This window comes from Pangasianodon hypophthalmus, chromosome 7 (assembly GCF_027358585.1).
Source record: "Pangasianodon hypophthalmus isolate fPanHyp1 chromosome 7, fPanHyp1.pri, whole genome shotgun sequence".
In the NCBI taxonomy this organism is placed as follows: domain Eukaryota; kingdom Metazoa; phylum Chordata; class Actinopteri; order Siluriformes; family Pangasiidae; genus Pangasianodon; species Pangasianodon hypophthalmus.
In genome coordinates this window covers 3,247,811-3,272,895 of record NC_069716.1, presented here as the reverse complement: position 1 = coordinate 3,272,895, position 25,085 = coordinate 3,247,811, and the positions used below count along the sequence as shown (strand labels likewise).

Here is a 25,085-nt window from a genome sequence, read left to right as displayed (position 1 = left end):
GTAATCAGGTGAAAATTACTCAAGCTATTGACACATTACAACCAGAACCATTTAAAATGAAAGCAAAAAAATAAAATAAATAAAATAAAATCTAGCCTGAACAATAAATGTGTTTGAAGAGGTTTTACTCTACACTTAATGCTGAACGATACTACGTCTGGGTTCTGGGCACCACATTCACAAGGCATGATTTTCTGTGTCCTTTCACTAGTGCCGGAAACATGAGTACAGAGGTGAATGAATAGAACAAACCTCGCCCCCAGTTAATGTAGCCGTCACAGTCCTTGACTTAAGTTTAAGTACAACAAACACCCTTTTTGAAAATACATTACACTAGATCATACTTTTGTTCAAACTCAGAATATTACTCATTATTCAGAATAATGTTTAAGAAAATGTTTTTGTTACAGCTTTAATTAAATTGCTTTTTACATTTATTGTGTCTTCAGTAAAAATCAGTTATACAAATGACACCGCAAAATCTCCACAAAGTGCAAATAAATAGTAAAAAAATAAAAATAAATGAAATAAAACTATGGAAAAAACATCAGGAGTTACTTTAAATATGATACAGAATAAAACCTGTGGTGTGGTTGTTTATCTACACTGCAAAAAAATAATATCTTGAAAATAGGGAAACATTATTTAATATTCCTTATTATGAGATATTGTAAACCCTTTTCTCTATTTTTCCTATTAGCATATAATAGAAATAAGACAATGTTAAGCTTGAAATAAAAAAAATAATGATAATGTTGGTTTAATAATATTTTAGTTGTCATAATATAATCTCAATTTTGTAGTGTAACTGTGTGTCATTTATGCTATATTACAAATTAGGAATATATTTTCCCATAGTCAAGAAGTTTTCACTTGCTGAAATATTTTTTTTTCTGTGTTTGCAGCATAATAGTGCCATGTGTTATGAATCCATATTACAGTTACATATAATATTACATATTACAGTTATATTTCACATCGGTGTACACACACTCATCAAATGAGCCATTTTTTCTTTCTTCAGCTTTGGCTTTCTGCTTGGAGAATTTCACAGCTGCATAATTCAGTGTTTCAGCTTCAGATTCCTAAGAAAAAATACAAAAACAAAATAAGAAGTCCAGCTCAAAGTAATAACCATACAATATGGGTAACTGCATTATACACACTAACTACACAGAACAAGAGCAGCAACAAAATAAAATGTTGTGCAAATCTGATCAAAGTGACTGTAGAAATTATATCTTGAATGTTCTTATAGCAAGCAGCATATAAAAAAAGCCACATTTAAAATAGATAAATCAGAAGTGAGACAATACACATACGTGACAATAGCATACATAGGTCTCTACAGAGAAACAGAATTACCCATACGGTATAAATACATACTTTACTCACTGCATAAACGCTATAGCAAAAAGTGTTTACTGATCTGCACACGTACATGCCTCGTTCCTGCGGAGTTTTCTACAGAAGCCTTCACTATTAATACAGAAACACTCTTATTAGACTTTCTGACAGTTAACTATAAATAAATGTATTTAGGTTAAGTATACTGATGACAAAAAGCACTTACATCTACAGTTTTCACATTTTCTTCTCTTCAGTATCAAATAAGTGAGACAGAAAATCAGAAGTGCACACAAACCCAAAGCTGTTCCCAAACCGAGCATTGTCAAGTGTAGAGATCTAGTCATTTCTGATACTGTGAGGAAGATATGAACACAGTCAAACACAGTTATGTACTGTATTATGAATTATGGATAATTAGTAAATAAAAATATATATATAAATCAACATACTTGTTTTTTCTTGTGTGTTCGTGTTAGTGCTGTTTCCATGCAGTGTTGGTTTTGCCACTGAATTATCACACAGAGCTGGTTTAGATGTTCCTGGTGCAATAGTAACATTCTCACATATGAACATTTATCATTACTATCTAAAGGTCTGAATATCACTTTCACTAATTTACATGCAAACAGTAATATAGGGGAAAAAAAACATTACTACATTCAACCAGTCACATGATTAATTTTAGTAGAAATCCTACCTTTTAGTTTTAAAAAAGTCCCAGCTGAAAACATGAGTGCACAGTAGTACGTGCCTTCATCAGACAGCATGGTGTTTGAAATGGTCATAATGAAGCACTTTTCTTTTTTTTCAATCTGAATACGAGAATTTTGGAATTCATTGTAAAACACTTCTCCATCAGGGTTAAATGGCCCAGCTATAAACACAGGCGTTTTTCTGTTTTGTTGCTTGAACCAGAAAATTTCTCCTCCTCTGTTATTAAACATACAACACTGTAGATGAACTGAGCCACAGATATCCACACTGAGCTCTTTATCAGGCTGATAAACTTCTGGCTCTGTGAATGATTGTGCAGTAACCCAGCGTCTACCAGGTTGAATTGTATCTATGCATTAATTAGGAAACAGAAGAAACGAATGAAATTCTGATAAAAAGTTATTAAAGATAAAATTAAACATTAACGATGTTAAAGGAATAATATTGGTAAGTCCTTCTATGTGTAACGACAAAAAAAGGTTTATAATTGGTTTATAGATTTTTCTTTTAAATACATCAAACAAGTTGGGAATAATTTGCACATATTACTTACACATGCTGCTGAAGATCAAAATTAAGATCCAGAAACCAGTCATTTTTCATTTCTCAGAAATTCTACAGTGTTTGTATCTCATTTATCAACAGACTATGAATGCGCTTGAAGCATGGTTTGAATTTATACTATAGGCAGTCTGTACTGAGCATGCTCCAGAATATCACGTGTGATTGGTTCTTGTAAAAACAGAACACGAGAAGCAGACACACTGTATTCTCAACACCAACCCACATTTTTTTTCCATTTTTGTGTTTGGTGTTGCACAGTTATATCTTGAAAAAAGCTGACAAAATGGAAATGTGGTTTACTTCCATACTCACATGGAAATGTGGTTTATTCCATACTCACATGTGCTTCATTGTACTCTAGTATACTGAAAATTCTTTCTTAATTCACCTGGCACAAAACCTTGAGAAAATATTAATAGAAATCTGGATCAAAGGAGAAGATAATGCAACCTTTTCATTACAAATTATATTTTCATCAGCAATTTGAGTGAAAAGTAGAATGTTAGAAATATTTACAATTCCAGAATTCATTAGTATTTGGTATGGCCCCATTTTGCTTTAATTTGTCAAACCATACAACATCACCAAGTATCCATAATGAATGATAGAGAGTTGTCTCAACAGATGGCTTCATTTTGTTCTGTGGGACAGGACTGCTTCATCAGGTAAGAGCAATGCTCAGCATAGGCATCTGCATTAACTACTTCTGGTGCACATGTGCCACTGTTACATTATGATTCTGGTTTACAAAGTTTTAATATCTGGCACTAAATTGTACCATTCTGAAATACATTTATGATCATAACTTTTGAACCATATGTCCGAAATTTAAAAGCCAGACATCCTTGGATTCCCCGGGCCGAGCCGTGTTCAGTGCACCCTATGACCTCAGTTTCCACCTAATTAGATTTTCCGCCATCTTGGATTTTTTTTAAAACGTTTTTTTTGTTACTCTGCCTACAAATTTTTTCCAATCATCACCAATTTTGGCACACATAATCTTCAGAGTAAGCCTCACAAATCTGATGGTGAAGCCACCAAACAGGAGTTGAGTCTGTATCTCAGCAACAACCTTGTGCACTGACACAAAACTTGGTAGGCATCTTCAGGACCATGATCTGAGGTTGTGCAACAAATTTCATGCCAGTGCCACCTACTGGTCAAAAGTAACAATAACATGCTAAAAAATGCTTACATCTAACTGCCATTTTTGCTACTCCTCCAAATTTTGTCCAAACTTCACCAAATATGGCTCACATCATCTTGACACCTGTCTAAACAATGCTGCAGCAATGCCACCCAGCTGCCCATTTGTTCGTCTAGACCTTTCCTCCTACAGTCAGAGAATTCCACCAGTGTCCATGGTCAAAACATACACATCATGAGTGAAACTACAAATCACTCTTGAATCTCTTTGCCTAAAGTTATGGCTCTGCTTTCCTGTGATTGCTTAAGCAACAATTGTAGCATGTCTGTGAATATGTGGCTCACCGAGTCTGGGTGCTTGGCCCCCTGCTTGCAGCTTTTATTATTATTATTATTATTATTATTATTATATGTAGTTGCTATAATCGTTATGTTATAATTATGCCGGCTCCTCTTTTGCTGGATTCCATGGCTATGAGAGGCACGGCCAAGCAAGTGGTTTTCACTATGAGAGGTGTCTGATGTTGTCTGTTATGTTTCAATACAGTCCCTGAAGCACGAAATAAGTCACATAAGTACAGAAGTAGACCCGCTACATTCAGCACTCTCTTGTAGTACACACTTGACTGTACTGTGCAACACAGCACCAGCATCATCCTAAAGTTCGCTGATGATGAAGCAGATCTTATATTAGGTCAGGATGAAACAGATTACAAAGAAGAGGTAATCCTTCTTGTATTTTAGTACTCAGAAAAAAATAGTCTTTAAATAACAGTCAAACCATGGAACTTGTTTATTTTAGTAAACAGGAAAGAGAACACACTCGACAGACTTCCCCACTACAACCTCCTCTGCATGCATATTTCTGAAGGCCTCAAATGAACCACCAACACATCCTCCCTAGGCAACAAAGCCCCACTACACCTTTTCATTCTTAGGAGGCTGAAAAAGTCATAGCTGTCATCAGTGATATTTAAAATATTAAAACAAACAAATCCATCTATAGCATCCTTGGTGCATCACTAACCCTCTTATCAGGAATCAACCTCCACCATTGAAAAACAAGAACATGCAGAACAATCAAAGTTTCTATCCATCCTAAGCACAGTCTCTTCTGCCTTCTAGCATTTAGTAAGAGGTACTGCAGCATTTGAGCCACAACCAGCAGACTCTCTAACAGCTTCTTTGTCCAGTATGTAAAAGTCATGAATGCTAGGCCCTCTGGACTCCAGATATACCACTTGACCCCTTTCCATTATAATTACATTGATGCACTTTACTTAAATCAGCTATTTTTGAACACATATTTTCCATTCACTTGTGTGTTGTCCTGCACTAACCAGGACTATTGTATTACTTTTTTTTTTTTTTTTCAATTTAATGAGCAAGTCGAGCCATTTTCTTTGTGCTATTAGCTGTATAATGCAGCCTGTGTTCTCTCTCTTTTGTCTTTATTTTCACTTTTAAATTTAAGGTTATAGATCACTGTACTGAAATTAAAAAGTTATTGAAACATTATAACCAGCACCACTTTAAAGGTATAAAAAAGCATTTCAAATTTACAGTGAGAAAACAACAAAAAACTCTGGACTGCATGATAAATGATTATGTCTCCATTTCTGGAAGGATCCATCTTTGTTGTTTGACTTTGGTTTATTGAAAAATATTTTTTATTCAACACTCAGTGGTGAAGTGGTGAAGTACTTCTTCTGGGTTCTGGTCACCACATTCACAAGGCGTGATTTTTTTCGGTGTGCTTTCACTAGTGCCGGAAACTCGAGTGTGGAGGTGGGTGAATAAAACAAGCCCCGCCCCCAGTTAAGTAGTAGGCAGAGTTCTTGATTTATGTTTAATGCCAACCCAAAACCTTTTTGAAAATACATGGAACATTAGCTTAAACTCAGAAATTTTTACATTTATTGTGTCTTCAACAAGAATCACAGTCATAATTTTGCTTTTTGAAATAATTAATCATGTAGTTGACAAAGATGAGTTCAAGCTTAAAATTAGGAAAAGTTTGTAAAATTGGTAATAATTTGAATTTTTTTGTTATTACATCATAATCTCGTAATGATAAATTAGAAATATATTTTCCTACATTCAAGATGTTTTCACTTGCTGAAATATTTTCATTGTTTTTGCAGTGTAATACTACCACGTGTTATCAATCATTTATTGATACGTTTACAGTTTTCTTCAAATCAGAGTACACACAGTCTTCTGATGGGCCAGTTTTCTTTCTTTCAGCTTTGGCTTTCCTCTTGGAGAATTGCAAAGCTGCATAATTCAGTGTTTCACCTTCGGATTCCTGAAAAACCATAATAATGCAAAAACATAAAAAGAAGCTCAGCTCAAAGTAATAATCCCATCCAATATGGGTAACTGCACCATATCCACTAACTACACAGAACAGTAGCAGCATCAAAATAAAAGCTTGGGATTGTTGTGCAAATCTCATCAACCTAAATATATCAATAATATCTAGAACGTTATAACGAGCAGCATATGAATGTAGCAACAAAAACATAATTACCCATACAGTACAATAGTATATAAAACCAATACTATAGTTTATTGCACACGTACCGGCCTCGTTCCTGGAGAATCATCCATAGAAGCATTCACTATAAATACAGAAACAAATATATTAATCATTTTGATAGAAATAAAATTATTATCAGATAACAAAAGCATTTACTTTTATATCTTTGATTATAAAAAGTAATTTATTAGATTATTATTATTATTAAATAATTATTAAGTAATTATTACTATTATATTATGACAAAGCACTTACTTTTATCACATTTTCTTCTCCTCAGTATGAAATAAGTGAGACAGAAAATCAGAAGTGCACACAAACCCAAGGCCGTTCCCAAACCAAGCACTGTCAAATGTAGAGATCTAATTCAAATTATTTTCTACTCAAATTATGCTTTATGAATTAAAAAAATAATTATGCAACATCTTACCTGTCTTTTCTTGTGTGATCATGTTAGTGCTGTTTCCATGCAGTGTTGGTTCACACACCACTGAATTATCACACAGAGCTGGTTTAGATGTTTCTGATGAAAAATAGTAACATTATCACCTAGAAACATTTATCATGATTCACTAAAAGTCTGTATCTTAGTGTTGCTGAAGAAAACACAGTTAGCATTTCACTACTTCACTATTATTTGTCTTCCAGGTTGAACATGCTAATGGTAATAAGGAAACCAGTAGCTTCCTTCCTCACTATATTAAACCAGTAGCTTAATCGATTCTACTGGAAAACCTACTTTTAATTTTTAAATAAGTTCCATCTCCAAACACAGGGTTGTGTGTCATCAATAGTGCACAGTAGTACATGGCTTCATCAGACGGAATGATGTTTAAAATGGTCATATTGAAACAGTTTGAAGATTTTTCTATTTGGAAACGTGACTTTTGGATTCCAATATAAAACATTTCTTCAGAAGTCTTAAAGAATTTGATGATCATTTGAGGTTTCTTTCTGTTTGGTTGCTTAAACCAGGCTATCATCCCGAATTCAGTTTCAGAAATACAACATCGCAGAGTAGCCGAGTCTCCGATATCCACACTGAGCTCTTTATCAGGCAGATTAACTGGTGACTCTGTGGGGGATTGTGCAGTAACCCAGCGTCTACCAGGTTGGACTGTATCTAGAAAAGGAAATGTAAAGTAAATAATTTATTTCAAATATTATTATAGAAAGTTATTAAAAATCACCCTAAAGGAATAACATTAAAGTTTCTTCTACATACGACCGCATACTAAATGCTTTACAGTAACAGTCTCCATAGATTTTTTAAAAATACATCAAACTATATGGGAATAATTTGCTCATATTACTTACACATTGTGCTGAAGATCAAAATGAAAATACAGAAACCAGTCATTTTTCATTTCTCAGAAATTCTACAGTGTTCATTTGTCATTTATAAACAGAATATGAATGCGCTTGAAGCATGGTTTGAATTTATATTTATACTATAGGCGGTCTGTACTGAGCACGCCCCAGAATATGATGTGATTGGTTGTAATAAAAAAAAGACATAATAAGGAAGCACATGGTATTCTGATCTGCCTACATCTACCCCACATATTTCCATATTTGTGTTTTGGTGTTGCACAGAAACAAAATGGAAAATGTGGGTTACTTTTACTCTCACATATACCATCTGTATAAGATGTATATGAGAATCTGTCTGACACATAGATAGTACAGTATTATGGAGTAATATATACCTGTTTCAGTGCCTGAAATGAATTAAACAGTATATCTGTAGCTGCCTATGCAGGTCGTCTTTGGAAATACTGAATGTGTTCCTGAGCTTATAATTAAAAGTGGATTATACATTAAAACACTCCAAATTGTGACACGTACTGGGAGCCCCTCACCCCCACCCTCCTAAAAGATACATCAAGGTGTCATCGATGTAAACCATGTGTGTCAGGAACGCCATCTTAATGAATTACTGGAACACATTTTGAGCATTTGTGAAACCATACAGCATCACCAAGTATTCATAGTGCCCAGTGGCTGTAGAGAAGACATCATCATTGCATGTCCTCATACCTTTGGCCTTTTTACTCTATGAAGAAGTAGTTAACTGATACAGGTGATAGGGAGTGTTGAACGTATCCCTGCCTAAGGCCCTCCCGGCTGTACTTCTACACAGAAACAGTTTTTTTTTTTTGATAGAGAGAAGGTAGAAGTGGAATCTAGAAGGATTTGCCTCTACCAGGTTGCATTAATTGAAGGTATTTCAGAAATGAATATACATAGGAGTTATTAAAGTTATCACCTTAAAGTTATAATACTGGAGTTCCTTCCACATACAGCTTACACAGAGTTTAGAACAATTGGTTTCATAGATGATTTTTAATAATACGTTAAACAAGATGGGAATCATTTGCTCATATTACTTACACATGGTGCTGAAGATCAAAATTAAAATCCTGACACCAGTCATTTTTCATGTCTGAGAAATTCTACAGTGTTTGTATCTCATTTATCAACAGAATAGGAATGTGTTTGAAGCATGGTTTGAATTTATGCTACAGGCTCTCTGTACTGAACACGCCCCAGAATATGACATGATACAAAATCATACTGTATTCTGACCTACATCTACACCACATTTTTCCATATATGTGCTTCGGTGTTGCACAGAGATCTCATGACAATGTTATGACAGAATGGAAAATGTAGTTCACTTATCACATGTGCCTATATATATACATGTATGTATGAATATTATGAGGAAGATATGAAATAAAAGTGACGAAGGCAGTGAAAGTGACCACAGCCATAGCGCAGACTACAGTAGTGAGGTGACCTGAAGTAGTGATGAAGATCAGGGCACTGACTAGACAGCAGTAGATAAACATTTCAGAAAAAAAGTATGATGGTGAGAAAATAACATCAAGACACTGACAAGAATAGTATTCATCTTTATAACAAAATTAAATGAGATAATGATTTCATAGATTAAACTGAGCATAAAATGTAAAGTAAATGATATAGTTAGCAGCAATAAATGCATTTTATCAGCCTGATTACTAGAAGAAACAAGCTCAGAAATGACCTTTAACCCTGAGGCTAGAAAATCTAACCCCAAATAAGTTTTATATTAATAGTATACAACCTGTTTGAAAGAAATTCAGTGTGTGGGAAAATCAGCATTCGAAACTGGAGATGCTGAACGCACTTCACAGTGGGTGGAAGTTGTTGCTGGGTGTCAATTGTGGTCAGACTTTTCTTAAGAGCTATAGTCAGTCTTCCTGTTTATGCGCAGTAAAGTGCCAATGGATACCTTGTGCAAAATGCTGTGTACACATCAAAGCGAACCTGTGAAATGTGTGATGTTCAATAGCTCAGGTGGCTCTTACACTGAAGTCTGTCTTACACTGGCTGAAGTCTCCAGTGTGTCAGTTCACATAGAGCTGAGATCTACTGTTAACCAATCTGGATTATCTGGATTTTCTTGATTTTCTATTCAGTGATCAAAATCTTTTATGAAACTCCTAGGGTTCAGGTAAAAGAATGACATTTATTTTTATAAACAATGTTTGAGAGATGCACTGTAGAACACAGAGCAATGAGAACATAGACAGATACAATATACACTCAGATGTATTGCATATATTTTACATATATTCCTTTATACAACAATAATAATAATAATAATAATAATAATAATAATAATAATAATAATAAAGGAAGCTGTCACTGGCCTAAACATATCTAGATAGGTGAAAGCCCTTTTGTATGGCAGCAGTTCAGCTTATAATAATGTGTTCAGGGTCATTTATGTTATATATTACACTTTCACATACATCACATTAGAGTACATCAAATCATCCCTTCCTCCAGGTTTGACGTTCTTCTTCAACAATTGGGAAGCTTCATAAGTCAAGCTGTCAAAATTAGATTCCTGATTAAAAAAAAAAAAGATTTAATTAAATGAATTATGAAATGATTATATAGTGTATATGTATATAGGATCACTATAGGACTAGCGTTGAGCATTTGGGCAGTGGATCACGAGCAGCACGGCAGTTTTCAGAGCAGAATTGTGAAATGCTCCATCAATCAAAATGTAATTAATTATACAACAGTTAGTTCTGGTCCACTAATCTGATTGGTCAAGTGACATTCCAAGAGTGCTTATATTTATTTTGACTGTAATGGGACGTTTCACTGTGTGTGTCACGTCCCTCTTCTTTGTTTGACAAAAATAAACAGAACATTTGGCTATTGGCTATTGTGTCTGAAATGTCAGTTACTTGATATTAATTTCTTCTTTATAGAAATGTTGAATAAAAGCAATATCGCACTCACAATCGTGCGGTTATTCTGAATATCAGCACAGCTGTGATTAGCTGTGAATCACAGCTTGTGAGATATTGCTTAAATATAGACCATTATAAATAGCTGTACATGAAGGTACTAAAAGTGTCTGAAGAATAAATCATAGATTAAGAATATATATTTTATAAATAATATATACATATGGAAAATAAATCATCACATATAAAATAAGCATAAGTAAGGGGAAAAAAATAATTACCCTTACAACATATAAACGTATAGTTACTCTGCTTATAACCTACAGTCTAAAACAACAAAAAAAAGTTTATTTAACTTCACACATACCTGCCTTGTTCCTGGAAAATCTTCTATAGAATTGTCCAATATAAAAAGTCCAATATAAATATAATTAGATTTTTATTAATAATTAATGATTAAGTAATTATTACTATTATTTTATTACAAATGACTTACTTTTATCACATTTTCTTCTCCTCAGTATGAAATAAGTGAGGCAGAAAATCAGAAGTGCACACAAACCCAAAGCCGTTCCCAAAACGAGCACTGTCGAATGTAGAGATCTAGTCATTTCTGATACTATTATTTAAATTCATGTTACTAAATTTTTCACTGACCACAATATAACCAGCATTGCAGATGATTTTTCAGGCAAATTATAAATTAAAGATTTATTAAATATTTAATTATAAGACATCTTACCTGTTTTCTCCTGTGTGTTCATGTTAGTGCTGTTTCCATGCAGTGTTGGTTCACACACCACTGAATTATCACACAGAGCTGGTTTCGATGTTTCTGATGCAACAGTAACATTCTCACCTATAAACATTTATCATGATTCACTTACATTAAATAGTCTGTAACTCAGTGTTGTTAAATAAAACACAGTTATCATTTCACTGCTTCACTATTACTTGTCCTCCAGGTTGAACATGCTAATGTTAGTGAAAATCCTACCTTTAATTTTTAAATAAGTTCCATCTGCAAACACAAGACTGGGTCTCATCAGTGCACAGTAGTACATGGCTTCATCAGACGGAGTGATGTTTAAAATTGACATACTGAAGCAATTTGAAGATCTTTCTATTTGAAAACGAGAATTTGGGAATTCATTGTAAAATGTATCTCCAGCACTTTTATATAACATGACTATAATCTGAGTAGTTTTTCTGCATGGTTGCTTAAACCAGGCTATCAACCCAACTTCTTTTTGAGAAACACAACACTGCAGAGTAGCCGAGTCTCCGATATCCACACTGAGCTCTTCATCAGGCTGATAAACTAGTGACTCTGTGGGGGATTGTGCAGTAACCCAGCGTCTACCAGGTTGGACTGTATCTAGAAAAGCAAAGGCATTAATTAGATTTAATTATTAAAGGTCACCTTAAAGGGATAATATTGAAGTTCCTTCTACACACAACTGCATCCAAATGTGGTTTAAGTACATCAACAACTGGATGGAAATAATTTGCTCATATTACTTACATATGGTGATGCTGAAGATCAAAATTAAAATCCAGAAACAAGTCATTTTTCATTTCCTAGAAATTCTTCAGTGTTTGTATCTCATGTATCAACAGACTGTGAATGCACTTGAAGCATGGCATGAATTTATACCATAGGCAGTGTGTACTGAGCATGCTCCAGAATATCACTTGTGATTGGTTCTCATAAAAAAGGACATGATATGCAGGCACATGGTATTCACCAGCTGAAACTTTTTCTTTTCCCATTTTTGTGTTTGGTGTTGCACAGAGACAAAGGTGACAAAATGGAAAACGTGGTTTACTTCTACACTCACACGTGTTTCATTGTAGTTTATTGAAAATTATTTCTTAATTCACCTTGAACAAAACGTGACTAAATTTGAACAAATAGAAAATAGTGAAAATAGACTCTTAAAAATATTTACATAAGTATCAGAATTTCCTTTTTTTTTGACATCCCCCTTTTGCTTTTGATTTAAAAAAAATCTGTATAAAAAAGAGGTGTATAACTTTTATTTCATTTACTACAAGACAAAGATTTAAGTTGACTTTTCATAATAATAATAATAATAATAATAATAATAATAATAATACACACTTTAAAAGATGAATTGTGTGATATCAACCCAACAGTAAACACATCTACAGCAGTAAAACATATAATGTGTTTTGAGCCATTTAATAATGTGTTTTGAGTCATTTATGTTCTACGGTATATTACAGTTTCACATACATCAGATCAGTGTAGATCAAATTATCCATTCCTCCAGGTTGGACTTTCCGCTTGAAAAATTGCAAAGCTTCATGAGTCAAGCTGTTGAGATGAGATTCCTGAAAAATTAATTCAACGATTGAATTATATTGAATTGAATGAAATGTGTATAGGATCACTATAAGACCAGCACTGAGCAGATGGATCACACTCAGCACAGCAGTGACACTAACACAGTGCTGGTACAAGTACAAGACCTCAGTGTCACTGCTGGATTGCGAAACGATCAAAAGGAAATTAAACGTAGACCATTAGTAACAGTACATGAATGTAGTGTCATATGTAGAATATTCTCAAGCACAAAGCGTTTACATATCTGCACACGTACCTGCCTCACTCCTGGAGATTTTTCTATAGAAGCATTCACTATTAATACAGAAACACACTTATTCATCATTGTGAAAGGATAAAATTAACTGTAATTATTATTTGATGACAAAAACTCTTACTTTTATCACATTTTCCTCTCCTCGTTATGAAATAAGTGAGACAGAACATCAGTGCACACAAACCCAAAGCCGTTCCCAAACCGAGCACTGTCAGATACAGATAAATATAAATAACATTTCTGAAGCTATTTTATTTCATATTACTCTTATATATACAACTTATATTGAACACAATAAAACCTACATTAGTGCAGATAATTTTCTAGGTGGGTTATGAATTAGGAATTGAAGATTAATTAATTTATTAATTATACAACATCTTACCTGTTTTCTCCTGTATGTTCATGTTAGTGCTGTTTCCATGCAGTGTTGGTTCACACACCACTGAATTATCACACAGAGCTGGTTTCGATGTTTCTGATGCAATAGTAACATTCTCACCTATAAACATTTATCATGATTCACTTACATTAAATAGTCTGTAACTCAGTGTTGTTAAATAAAACACAGTTATCATTTCACTGCTTCACTATTACTTGTCCTCCAAGTCTGTAACTCAGTGTTGTTGAAGAAAACACAGTTAGCATTTCACTACTTCACTACTGTTTGTCTTCCAGGTTGAACATGCTAATGGTAATAAGTAAAAATATCACTACATTAAACCAGTAGCTTCATCAATTTTAGTGGAAATCCTACCTTTAATTTTTAAATAAGTTCCATCTGCAAACACAATGTTGGGTCTCGTCAGTGCACAGTAGTGCATGGCTTCATCAGACTGAATGATGTTTAAAATGGTCATATTGAGGCAGTTTAAATGGTTTTTTTTTGTCTGGAAACCAGGATTTTGGAATTCAATGGAAAATGTTTCTCCAACATTTTTTAGAGTTTGACTATAATCTGAGGCTGTTTTCTATTTCGCTGCTTAAATGAGGCAATTATCCCAACTACTTTTTCAGAAATGCAACACTGCCGAGTAACCGAGTCTCCGATATCTACACTGAGCTCTTTATCAGGCTGATAAACTGGTGAATCTGCGAGAGATTGTGCAGTGACCCAACATCTACCAGGTTGGTAGATTGGTAGGTTGGTAGGTTAGGTAGGTTAGGAAATAATGCATTTCAGAAATCAATGTACACAAAGAGTTATTAAACATAACATTAAAGGGATAATATTGGAGTTCCTTCTACATACAACTGCATACATAAGTGGTTTAGAGTAATAGGCTGCTAATAGAATTATTACTATTTTTTTTAAATACATCCATCTAGATGAGATTTATTTGCTCATATTACTTATACATGGTGCTGAAGATCAAAAATGTTCTCTTTTTTTTAATTTAATGAGCAACTCCACCCATTGTGTTTTCACCTCTACAAAACTTAACAGCAGCATAGTCTTTGGCTGTTAGCTGTATAACACATCCTGTGTGTGCTCTCTTGTCCTCATTTTCACTTGACATGTTCATATTTATGGGTATAGATCACTGTAATGAGGTGAAGAGTTATTAAGTGTTATAACCAGCACAACTTTTAAAAATGCTCTTTTTGTACCTTTAAACTTGTAGTAAAAAAGCAACAAAACACTCCATGCTCAATAAATAAATGATGGTTATAAGTTGTGGTCAGTGTGAACTGAACATCCCGGACTGCACAATAAATGATTATGGCTGTATTTCAGAAAGGCTTCATCTTTATTGTTTAATTGTGCTCTTTGGTTAATGAAAAATGTGTTTGAAGAATTTTTTTTTCTTCCCTGTGCCCTTAGGTTTAAGTCCAACAGACATCCTTTTCGAAAATACATTACACTGGAGCACATTTGCTCAGAAATTTTAGAATAAAAGAGCATGTTTTTGTTACATCTTTAAGTACATTATTTGTGCATTTATTGTAAAAGTCAAAATCATATAAAAAAAAAACCACAAAATCTCCATAAAATGCAACACTGTAGTCACAGATTTAAAAAAAAAAAAAAAAAATTGGATTTTTCACAAGTTCTTTTTTAGTTAATGTTAATAATAGGAAAAAATGGAAAAAAGGACAATCAGGAATAATTTTGAACATGCATACAGAGCAATTTTTCTTCTAGAATTTATCTCTTAGCAGATAAACTATCTGCCAAGCTTTAAATTGTGATTTAAAATGTCTTTAAATGCTGGTTTAATAATCTTTTAGCTGACATATTATAATCTCATGATAAAAATGTTGAATAAATTAGCATATAGTCAAGATATTTCCACTTGCTTACATATCTGTACTGTTTCTGCAGTGTAATAATACCAAGCATTATGAATCATTTATGTGTCATCTTACAGTTTTCTTCACATCGGAGTACACACACTCGTCTGATGAGCCAGTCTTTCTGTTTCCAGCTGTGGCTTCCCTTTTGGAGAATTGCAAAGCTGCATAATTCAGTGTTTCTGCTTCAGATTCCTGGAAAAAAAAAGCAGAATAATAATAAGAAATCCAGCTCAAAGTAATAATCATACAATATGGGTAACTGCACAATACAGGACACAGAACAACTTTAGCATTAAAAAAAAAACAAAAAAACATGAGTTTGTTGAAAGCATGCAAATCTAATCAAACTGATTGTATAAACTATATCTTGAACATTTTAATGAGCAGTGTACTGTATGAATGTTGCAACATGATGAGACGCTATGCTTGAATAAAGTATAGTGATATGTATGGAAAAAAACAGAATTAATCTTAAGGTATAAAATATTAAAAATTTATATTAGAATTTCTTGCACACGTACCTGCCTTGTTCCTGGAGATTCTTCCATAGAAGCATCTACTATTAATACAGAAAAATACACTTATTATCATTTTGGTAGAAAGAAAATTATTATCTGATGACAAAAGCACTTACTTTTATCAAATTTTCTTCTCCTCAGTATGAAATAAGTGAGACAGAAAATCAGAAATGCACACAAACCCAAAGCCGTTCCCAAACCGAGCACTGTTGAACGTAGAGATCTAATTCAAATGATTTTCTGCTCAAATTATGCTTGAAAAATTAAGAAAAATATTTATTGGTGAATTATGAGACTCCTTACCTGTTTTCTCTTGTGTGTTCATGTTAGTGCTGTTTCCATGCAGTGTTGGTTCACACACCACTGAATTATCACACAGAGCTGGTTTAGATGTTTCTGATGCAATAGTAACATTCTCACCTGTAAACGTTTATCATGATTCACTAAAAGTCTGTAACTCAGTGATGTTGAAGAAAACACAGTTAGCATTTCACTATTTTACTATTATTTGTCTTCCAGGTTGAACATGCTAATGGTAATAAGGAAAAATATAACTGCATTAAACCAGTAGCTTAATCAATTTTAGTGCAAATTATACCTTTAATTTTTAAATAAGTCCCTTCTCCAAACACAGTATATGGGAACATGATTACACAGTAGTACATGGCTTCATCAGACTGAGTGATGTTTAAAATGGTCATATTGAAGAAGTTTGAAGATCTTTCTATTTGAAAACGAGATTTTTGGAATCCATTATAAAACATTTTTCCAGAAGACCTGAAGAACTTGATGATAGTTTGAGGTTTTTTTCTGTTTGTTTGCTTAAACCAGGATATAATCCCGAATTCATTTTCAGAAATAGAACACTGCAGAGTAGCCGAGTCTCCGATATCCACACTGAGCTCTTTATCAGGCAGATTATCTAGTGACTCTGTGAGAGATTGTGCAGGTTCTACTGTATCTAGAAAAGCAAATGCATTAATTAGGCAAAGAATGTATTTCGGAAATTAATATACAGAAAGAGTTATTAAAGATCACTTCAAAGTTATAATATTAGAGTTCCTTCCACATACAGCTTACACAGAGTTTAGAACAATAGTTTTCATAGATGATTTTTAATAATACGTTAAACAAGATGGGAATCATTTGCTCATATTACTTACACATGGTGCTGAAGATCAAAATTAAAATCCTGACACCAGTCATTTTTCATGTCTGAGAAATTCTACAGTGTTTGTATCTCATTTATCAACAGAATAGGAATGTGTTTGAAGCATGGTTTGAATTTATGCTACAGGCTCTCTGTACTGAACACGCCCCAGAATATGACATGATACAAAATCATACTGCATTCTGACCTACATCTACACCACATTTTTCCATATATGTGCTTCGGTGTTGCACAGAGATCTCATGACAAAAATGTTATGACAGAATGGAAAATGTAGTTCACTTATCACATGTGCCTTCACTAACATCTCATTATTGTTTATTATAACTGCTCTATTAATTCAAATTGTGTGTACAAAATGCCAAATAGCATGCACACACCTGGCCCTATACACCTTATAGTCATCATCTTGGAACTTTGGAGTGTCAGTGTTATGTTCTGATTCGACATGATGAATAAATGTAACCTCAAAGTCTGACCAACAAAACTGACCATCTGCTTTTTATACTAACATTTATTCATCCAGGTGCACAAACTATTAACACTGTATTGTACTGTATTGTACTGTACATTAAACACTCTTATTGGTGAATAACTCATTTTTGTCTGTGCAGCTTATTATTAAGGATATATTAGTAATATTACTATTATTATTAATGCATGCTGGAAAATAAATAGCAAGTCTGTTTCACATGGTTAAATTTTACATATAGAAGAGTTTTGCTTATATAGTTTTGTGTCTGCATTCATATGTACATATGCATAACAGCCATAAAGCACTGCAGCTTATTTGTTACAAATATGACACTCACCACATAATAACACACCGTGCAAGACAAATTACCATCAGGTAAAAAACAAAGAGGTCACTGAGGTCAAAAATAAATGTGAAAATGCATGAAACTTTCAATTCACTATAAAGGTATGACAACTTATTAGTGTAAAGACTGTGATAGAGCATTGGTCCCAAGCCTGGATAAAAATCAGGGAATGTTGTGTCAGTAAGGGCAGCTGGTGTAAAAACTGTGCCAAATACACGGACCAATGATCTGCTGTGGTGACCCTTAACGGGAGCAGGCAAAAGAGGAACAACTGTGATAGAGCATTGGAAAAACTTAAAGTTACAGCTTTTCCTCTGACTGTTACAGTGCACTGACCCTGGAGCACTGACCCTTTAATATTAAATAAAATCTGGAAATTCTATATTTAATTTTTAGATAAATAAAATGGAATAAATCCCAGAAGTCCACCATAAACAGGGCAGTTGAACTCTCTCTAAGTTGTAAATCAAGATGAAAAATATGCAGTAAAATCACAGCCTGCTCTGTGACCTGAAACAGTTCAGTTATTAAAGGGACTGAAGACTGATGTTCTATTATAAGGTCAATAAGTGAGGTGTGAATATGTCACAATATATAGTAAATAATATCAAATATACAGGACTGTATAACACTCACTAAATTTAAGTACATTGAACTACAATAAATAAATAAAATGTATTTCACTATTAGAGCTGAACACTGCTACCTAGTGGTTAAAACTGGTGTATATTTAAGTCATTATTTCATTTGTGTAAACAGTTGCTTGGTTGCTTGCTGTAGAAAGTTGTGAGTTTTAAATGTAATTTAACTTAATCTACTTTCAGAACTCTGGTCTTTATTTATTTCATTTATTTATTTATTACATATTTATCTTTAAATTCAAATCTACTATTCATTCATTAATTCATTCATTCATTCATAAGAAAGTGTACTGAGGTGCATTAACACTGTATTTGTAGTTGAGGGTTGTTATGTGGTTATTGTTGCTATGTTATTGTTATTGTTGCTATGTTATTGTTATTGTTGCTCACCAAACTGTTTTGTTTCATCACAAGAGTTTCAACACCACGGACAGCGACAAACTTTCACTTCTCACTGCACTCCTCTCCGATCACAAACACTAAAAAAAAAAATCTTAAAAAAGGGGGGAAAAAAATCCGAAATGGCCACTAGAATAGCACTGTGGAGACTATATTATCTACATCGCATGCCAGTCATTGTAGACAGGTCCCACTCTATCTATCCATCTATCTATCTATCATTATTTAATGTGCTTTAATAAATCTCTATGTATTACATGTTGTTTTATGCATAAAAAGGTAAAATTCAATTAAATAAGCTGAATATTGGGATAGAATGGATAAACTAAACTGCAGGCTTATTATATGAAGGTTGAAGTTAAAACGACTCTCTGACATTAGAAGAATGATCGTAGTGAATCGGAACACTGAAGTGTTTGATAACTCCTGCGCTTTAAACACTTTTACACACCGAGTTCATAAATTACTAGATCATCTCCTTCAATAATGTTTAGTTTCACATGTAGGATGAATATATACACAGAAAATGTTAGTATTCCAGCCTGCAAAATTAATATTTGACACAATGCAGACATTTAACTCACTTTGTTACTCAAGTTTCAACACCATGGACAGCGACAATACTGACTAGGAGATACTCTCTTTCCTTTCTTGTATGTGAAACTACACCCATATGCACACATTAATACAGTTTTGAAATGTTTACATTTCAACCACAAAAAAAAACTTTTTACCCCATCATTCTTCTTCAGTGTAGGAAACGAGACACACACGCACACACAGAAATAAACAAAGCTGCAAAAATCTCAAGCGCAGAGGACCGGTATACTCAGTACATTCCAGCATTCTACTCTCTCTGTCATGTGTGTGGATCTACACATTTTCTCATAGAAACCTATAAAATTTTATAACATTCTCTCAGCAAATTGAGGGAGAGACATAAGGTATAAATAGCTCTGTGACACAGTGTATGGCATCTCACCACAATCAGTCAACATGGCAAAAATAATCTCAGTTTGTTGAGCTTTAGAAATCATTTTAGAAGAAAATGAAGCAAATGTAGAAAGAGTTACTCTTTTGGAAGATGAAGAAATTTTTGAACATGAGGATCGTGTCTTGATCAATTCAGTTTCTTGGACAGATTGTGAAGATGGGGATGACCACTGACCATGAATCTTTCCCAGCACCAGCTCATTAGTACCCTATTAGAGAAGAAAGGCTGATGTCCCAAAATGGTGAAATCGAATGTTATTGCACAAGTACAGGACAAAGTCTTCTACTCTAAGGACACATTACACATGTATCAAGTGCAATGTGTACTTTTGCAACACACACAGTGAAAATCTGTCCCTCATTTGGTGTGTAAAATGCATGTACATGTAATCAACAGGACTCATTTATCAGTCACATAACATGGTTTGTATGTATGTATGTCTCCAGATTACGTATATAACCATGGTTCCCCGAGGGAATGAGACGATGCGTCGAAACGCTATGGGAACGCCTTCAGCGTGAACACGCTCTGAATCACGTGTGTAACCAGTCCAATGGATGGGCGAGACATCACGGGCAGGGTGACGTGGCGACCAGGAAGCTTAAAAGCGCGTGCAGTGGATACAGCGGCAGCTTCGTGAATGAAGCAAGCGCTCACAGGGATGCCAGAAGTATGGCACTGAGACGCAGCATCTCGTTCCCTTGGGGAACCATGGTTACATACGTAACCTGGAGACGTTCGAGCTGCGTCGAAACGCTATGGGAACGAATATTCCCACACCACCAGACGTACAAATCCCTGCCCAGTGTGGAAGAGCACAGCTAGGGTGAGATAACAAAAGAGCCGGAGTGGCTCGCATGTCGAGGCCATAGACCCTGACGAAAGTCAGGGGCACGGACCAACCCGCAGCTTTGCAGATGTCCTGCAGGGGGACACCTGCCAGGAAGGCCTTGGAGGCCACCACATTTCTAGTGGAGTGAGCCTTGGCGCGAGAGGAGATCAGAGGACTCATAGGCCAGAGAGATGGCATCCACAATCCACCAGCCGAGGGTCTGCTTAGTCCGCAATGGCTGCCACTTAGACCTTCAAGGTGGAGTGGGTCAACCCTGTGGAGAGTCGGGCCTTCAGGAAATCCAGCACTGTACCAACAGGGCAGTTAACTGGGTCGAGCTGGCGGATTCCACACCAAGAAATGAAAAGTTTCCACTTCAAGGCGTATAGTTTCCTCGTTGAGGGAGCTCTGGATTGGAGAATGGTCTCAACAACCTCGGTTGAGAGACCGGAAGCTATGAGTTGTGCCCCCTCAGAGGCCACACCCACAGCTTCCACAACTCCGGGCAGGGGTGGAAACCAGCATGTGAGAGAAGGTCCCTCCTGACAGGGATCTCGCATGGAGGGCCGTCGAGAAGGGAAATCAGGTCCAAGAACCATACTCGGCCCGGCCAGAATGGGGCTACTAACCACAGACGGACCCCGTCCCAGCGCACTCTCTCCAAAACTCCCGGGAGCAGATCAATTGGGGGAAGGGCGTACAGACAAAGCCTCGGCCAAGTCTGTACCATGGTATCCAGTCCGAGAGGAGCTGGATGAATCAGAGAGAACCAGAGATGACAGTGCAACATCTCCTGAGTCGCAAACAGATTCACCTGAGCCTGGCCAAACACTCTCCATATCTGCCTCACCACCTCGGGGTGAAGCCACGCTCCCCGGGCCTCGGCCCCTGCCTCGACAGGATGTCCGCTCCCATATTGAGATGTCCAGGGGTGTAAACTGCTCTCAAAGGGAGGAGTTTCCCCTGGAACAACACAAGGATCTGGTGTGCCAGCCTGTAAAGGGGGCGCGAACACAGACCTCCCTGGTGGTTGACGTAAGAGACCACCGCTGTGTTGTCGGTGCGCACCAACACATGGCGATCTCTTTGGTCTGGGAGAAAGTGTTTTGATGCTAGAAACACGGCCAGCATCTCCAGGCAGCTGATGTGCCACATGAGATGGCGGCCTCTCCAGAGACCGATGGTCTTGAGCCACCACTGTAGGGGTCTCATGTACAGCAGGCCAAACAGTATCACACTGGCCATCAGACCCAGCAGTCTCTGGAACTGCTTTACAGTGAGTGACCAGCCTTCTCTCACTCTCGTGACTGCTGTGAGGATCAACTCGATCTGAGCAGGAGACAGACGTGCCTGCATCGTGGTCAAATCCCCACCACGTCCAGATAAGCGGTTCTACGTACTGGAGAAAGCACACTTTCCTTGGCGTTTAGTCGTAACCCCAGCGCTTTCAAGTGGGCGAGAACGACATCCCGACGCGGAACCGCCGCCTGCTCCGATTGAGCTAATATCAACCAATCATCAATATAATTCAGTATGCGGATGCCCTGGAGTCACAGAGGAGCCACTCTATACAGCCTCTCTATACAGTATGCAGGACCCATTGAGACACATTTTGCAGAAGTTAGAATGTGTGAAACTTCACACAGGCAATAACCCAAGCTCAGGATTGAACCAGAGACCCTGGAGCTGTCAGACGGCAATGCTTCCTGCCTCTCTGAGTTGGATTCTATTCCCACGTTGCCAAATAGTCTACTAAGGGAATCAGTCTCTCGAGACTGACCTCTGGTGTAATGAAAGCAGCTAGCTCGGTGCCCTGAAGTGGCGGACCAGCAGGGGATGGCGTTCCCGGGCGGAAACTGAGAGAAGAGCTCGCCGGAGACCGCTGCTCCCCAAAGCACCATGGGTGGCAGGGTTGGCAGACCGATCTCCTGAGGGCACTGAGGAGAGACTGGCACCGTGTGATGAGGTCTACACCGCTCTTCCCCAGAAGGGCCTGCCCTCAGAAGCTCCAAGCGTCAGGACTTCCTGGCCGAGGTCTTCTTAGACCGCAGAATGGTCTGCAGATCCAGCCTCGCCCTAGAAGACCCCAGCTTAGAGCGTTGCTGGGGCTCCCTGTCCCGGTTTCTGTTTTTGGTCTCCCGGTATGAGGAGCTGGTACACAGAGGGGGCTGCTCTCGCCCGGCAGCCCCACAAGCTAGAGAGCAGCGAGGGAGGAACCACTGAAACACCGCTGCTTGTGTACGGGCCTCCTGGTACCTGTCGACGAAGGCATTGACAGCGTCGCCGAACAGGCCAGAAGGTGCAAGCGGGGTGTCCATGAGGAAGACCCTGTCCTTTTCTTTCATATCGGACAGAGTCAACCACAGATGCCTCTCTGCGGTGGTCCGCAGCGGCTTGGAGGGCAATGCCGGAGCCTTCAGGGACGATGCCATGCCAGGGGACAGACAGCTAGCCAGCGTCTGTTCAACCCGGGGCATCGCCCTGTAACCATGCTCACTCAGCCCCGCCACATTAGCATAATAGCTGGAGGCAGGACTGAAGATTGAAAGTCAAGGTAACCATACCTCTTGTCTATGCTGAGTTTCAGGAGGGGTTCATTAAAACTAAGGCCTTTGGTTTACCCCTACATTGCCCCTACAACTGTGCGATCAACTTACTCTCTGGCAAGAGACTGTCCCGTAAACGCATATACCCTATTACAATTGTGTGCTTCCAACTTTGTCGGAACAATTTGAAAAAGGCCTAGATATGGATGTGATGGTCAGGTGTCTGTATACTTTTATAGTGTGTTTAATGACAGATCAGTTACATAAAAAAAGAAAAATCTAGCATCACAAATAAACATATTAGTGTGCATATAACTAAAATAAGCTTACATTTTGAGATAATCTTGAATCACAAATAACAGAGTCTATTTGATTTCAACGAGTTTTAAATCTAAAACATATGATTCAGCACAGATCACTGACAAGAATTTTAATCATGACTAGAAAAACAAACCTGATTAAAAAAGACTATGAATTTCCCAAACAGATTGAAAGATTTCACTTCAGAGTACACATTGTCTTGAGATCGTCCTCAATTTTCTCTCGCTCCTTGGGTTTTCTTTTTATTAAAGTGTAAGGCAGCATAATTCAGCTCCACATAGTCATAGTCCTAAATTATAAAAACATGACCAATAATAATAATAATAATAATAATAATAATAATAATAATAATAATGTTTATGACTGTGATTGTTGCCTTGAGCAATTTAAATCGGTGCTTTTTAATTTGATGCATCAATCCAAATTGTTGATAGTAGATATATATTGTAGATATAATGTATATCTAGATTGGACTATTACAACATTCTTAAGGAGAGCTAAAACTTGACCAGAATACATAGTACACAACAATAAAAGACTTATACGAGATAATAAATAAACAGACCACCCTTCTTGATAGAGATTATAAAACTATGCATTGGTTAAAAAATCAGGTTAAAAAGTACATTCTCACACCATTATGCTATTATAAGCATTGTTCATTTTTATGATTTCTCACTCCTTGACAGAAGCGATTTTACAGGATGCTGAATGCTTTTACATTGATTTGGCTCAAATATTGCTTAAATGTTTACAAATAGCAAACATACAGTAGATATTTTTATATGAATTAATAATGAAAAATTAACAGAGAGCTAAATAACAGGAGTGTGTATCACTTCAGAATAATCAGTATTTTGAGGTTGTCCTCTTTTTGCTCTTCCACTTTTGGTTTTCCTTTCATTGAAATTTATGGTAGCATAATTCAGCTCCACGGCATCACAGTCCTGAAGGAAAGCATGTAAAAAGTTAATCACAAAAAGGATGATTGCTGTACATTTTTGTGATTATGTGTATACACAGTGCCAGTTACCTGATTGTGTGTTATCATAGAACCTTGTGGAAGTTTCACTGTAGAGGAAAAAGTTTTCAAAATTGGAAATGTGCTAAGATCCTAATTGCAGTTAGGTTAATGTTTACTCCTCAACTAAATTAATATTTACCTCTTTGTTGGTCAGAGTTTTGTTTTTTACAGCTTAAAATAACTTGAATGAAGATCACAACCACACACAGTGCCAAAGCTACAGCAAGGCAGATCACTAAAGAATCAGTAGGAATCAATTCCTCTGTAGGAAAATAAATATCATAATGACAAATACGTACACACTGTAGAATCATAGCAATT

General features: G+C 36.2%; 1 protein-coding gene, 1 long non-coding RNA gene, 1 other non-coding gene and 1 pseudogene across 3 annotated transcripts in view; all 4 read right to left on the bottom strand.

Annotated features, from left to right (window-relative positions):
* Positions 1-588: 588 nt before the first annotated feature.
* Positions 589-1,782, bottom strand: LOC113547178 (uncharacterized). Its single transcript, XR_008302066.1, has 3 exons — positions 1,574-1,782; positions 1,442-1,479; positions 589-1,085 (listed from the first exon to the last, which is right to left on the bottom strand). It is a non-coding gene; the product is annotated as an uncharacterized LOC113547178 (long non-coding RNA).
* A 4,123-nt stretch (positions 1,783-5,905) lies between these two features.
* LOC113547177 (uncharacterized) lies at positions 5,906-8,753 on the bottom strand (annotated as a pseudogene).
* A 1,060-nt stretch (positions 8,754-9,813) lies between these two features.
* On the bottom strand, positions 9,814-11,437 carry LOC113547194 (uncharacterized). The gene is made up of 4 exons (XR_008302065.1): positions 11,315-11,437; positions 11,069-11,158; positions 10,940-10,962; positions 9,814-10,217 (listed from the first exon to the last, which is right to left on the bottom strand). It is a non-coding gene; the product is annotated as an uncharacterized LOC113547194 (transcript).
* A 12,482-nt stretch (positions 11,438-23,919) lies between these two features.
* Positions 23,920-25,085, bottom strand: part of LOC113547192 (uncharacterized) — a 37,980-nt gene continuing 36,814 nt past the window's right edge. Inside the window, exons 3-5 of the mRNA XM_053235271.1 lie at positions 24,904-25,026; positions 24,774-24,811; positions 23,920-24,687 (exon numbers count right to left, since the gene is read on the bottom strand). Of these exons, the coding sequence (XP_053091246.1) occupies positions 24,556-24,687; positions 24,774-24,811; positions 24,904-25,026 (293 nt within the window). The 3' untranslated portion in view covers positions 23,920-24,555. The remainder of the gene's footprint in view (positions 24,688-24,773; positions 24,812-24,903; positions 25,027-25,085) is intronic.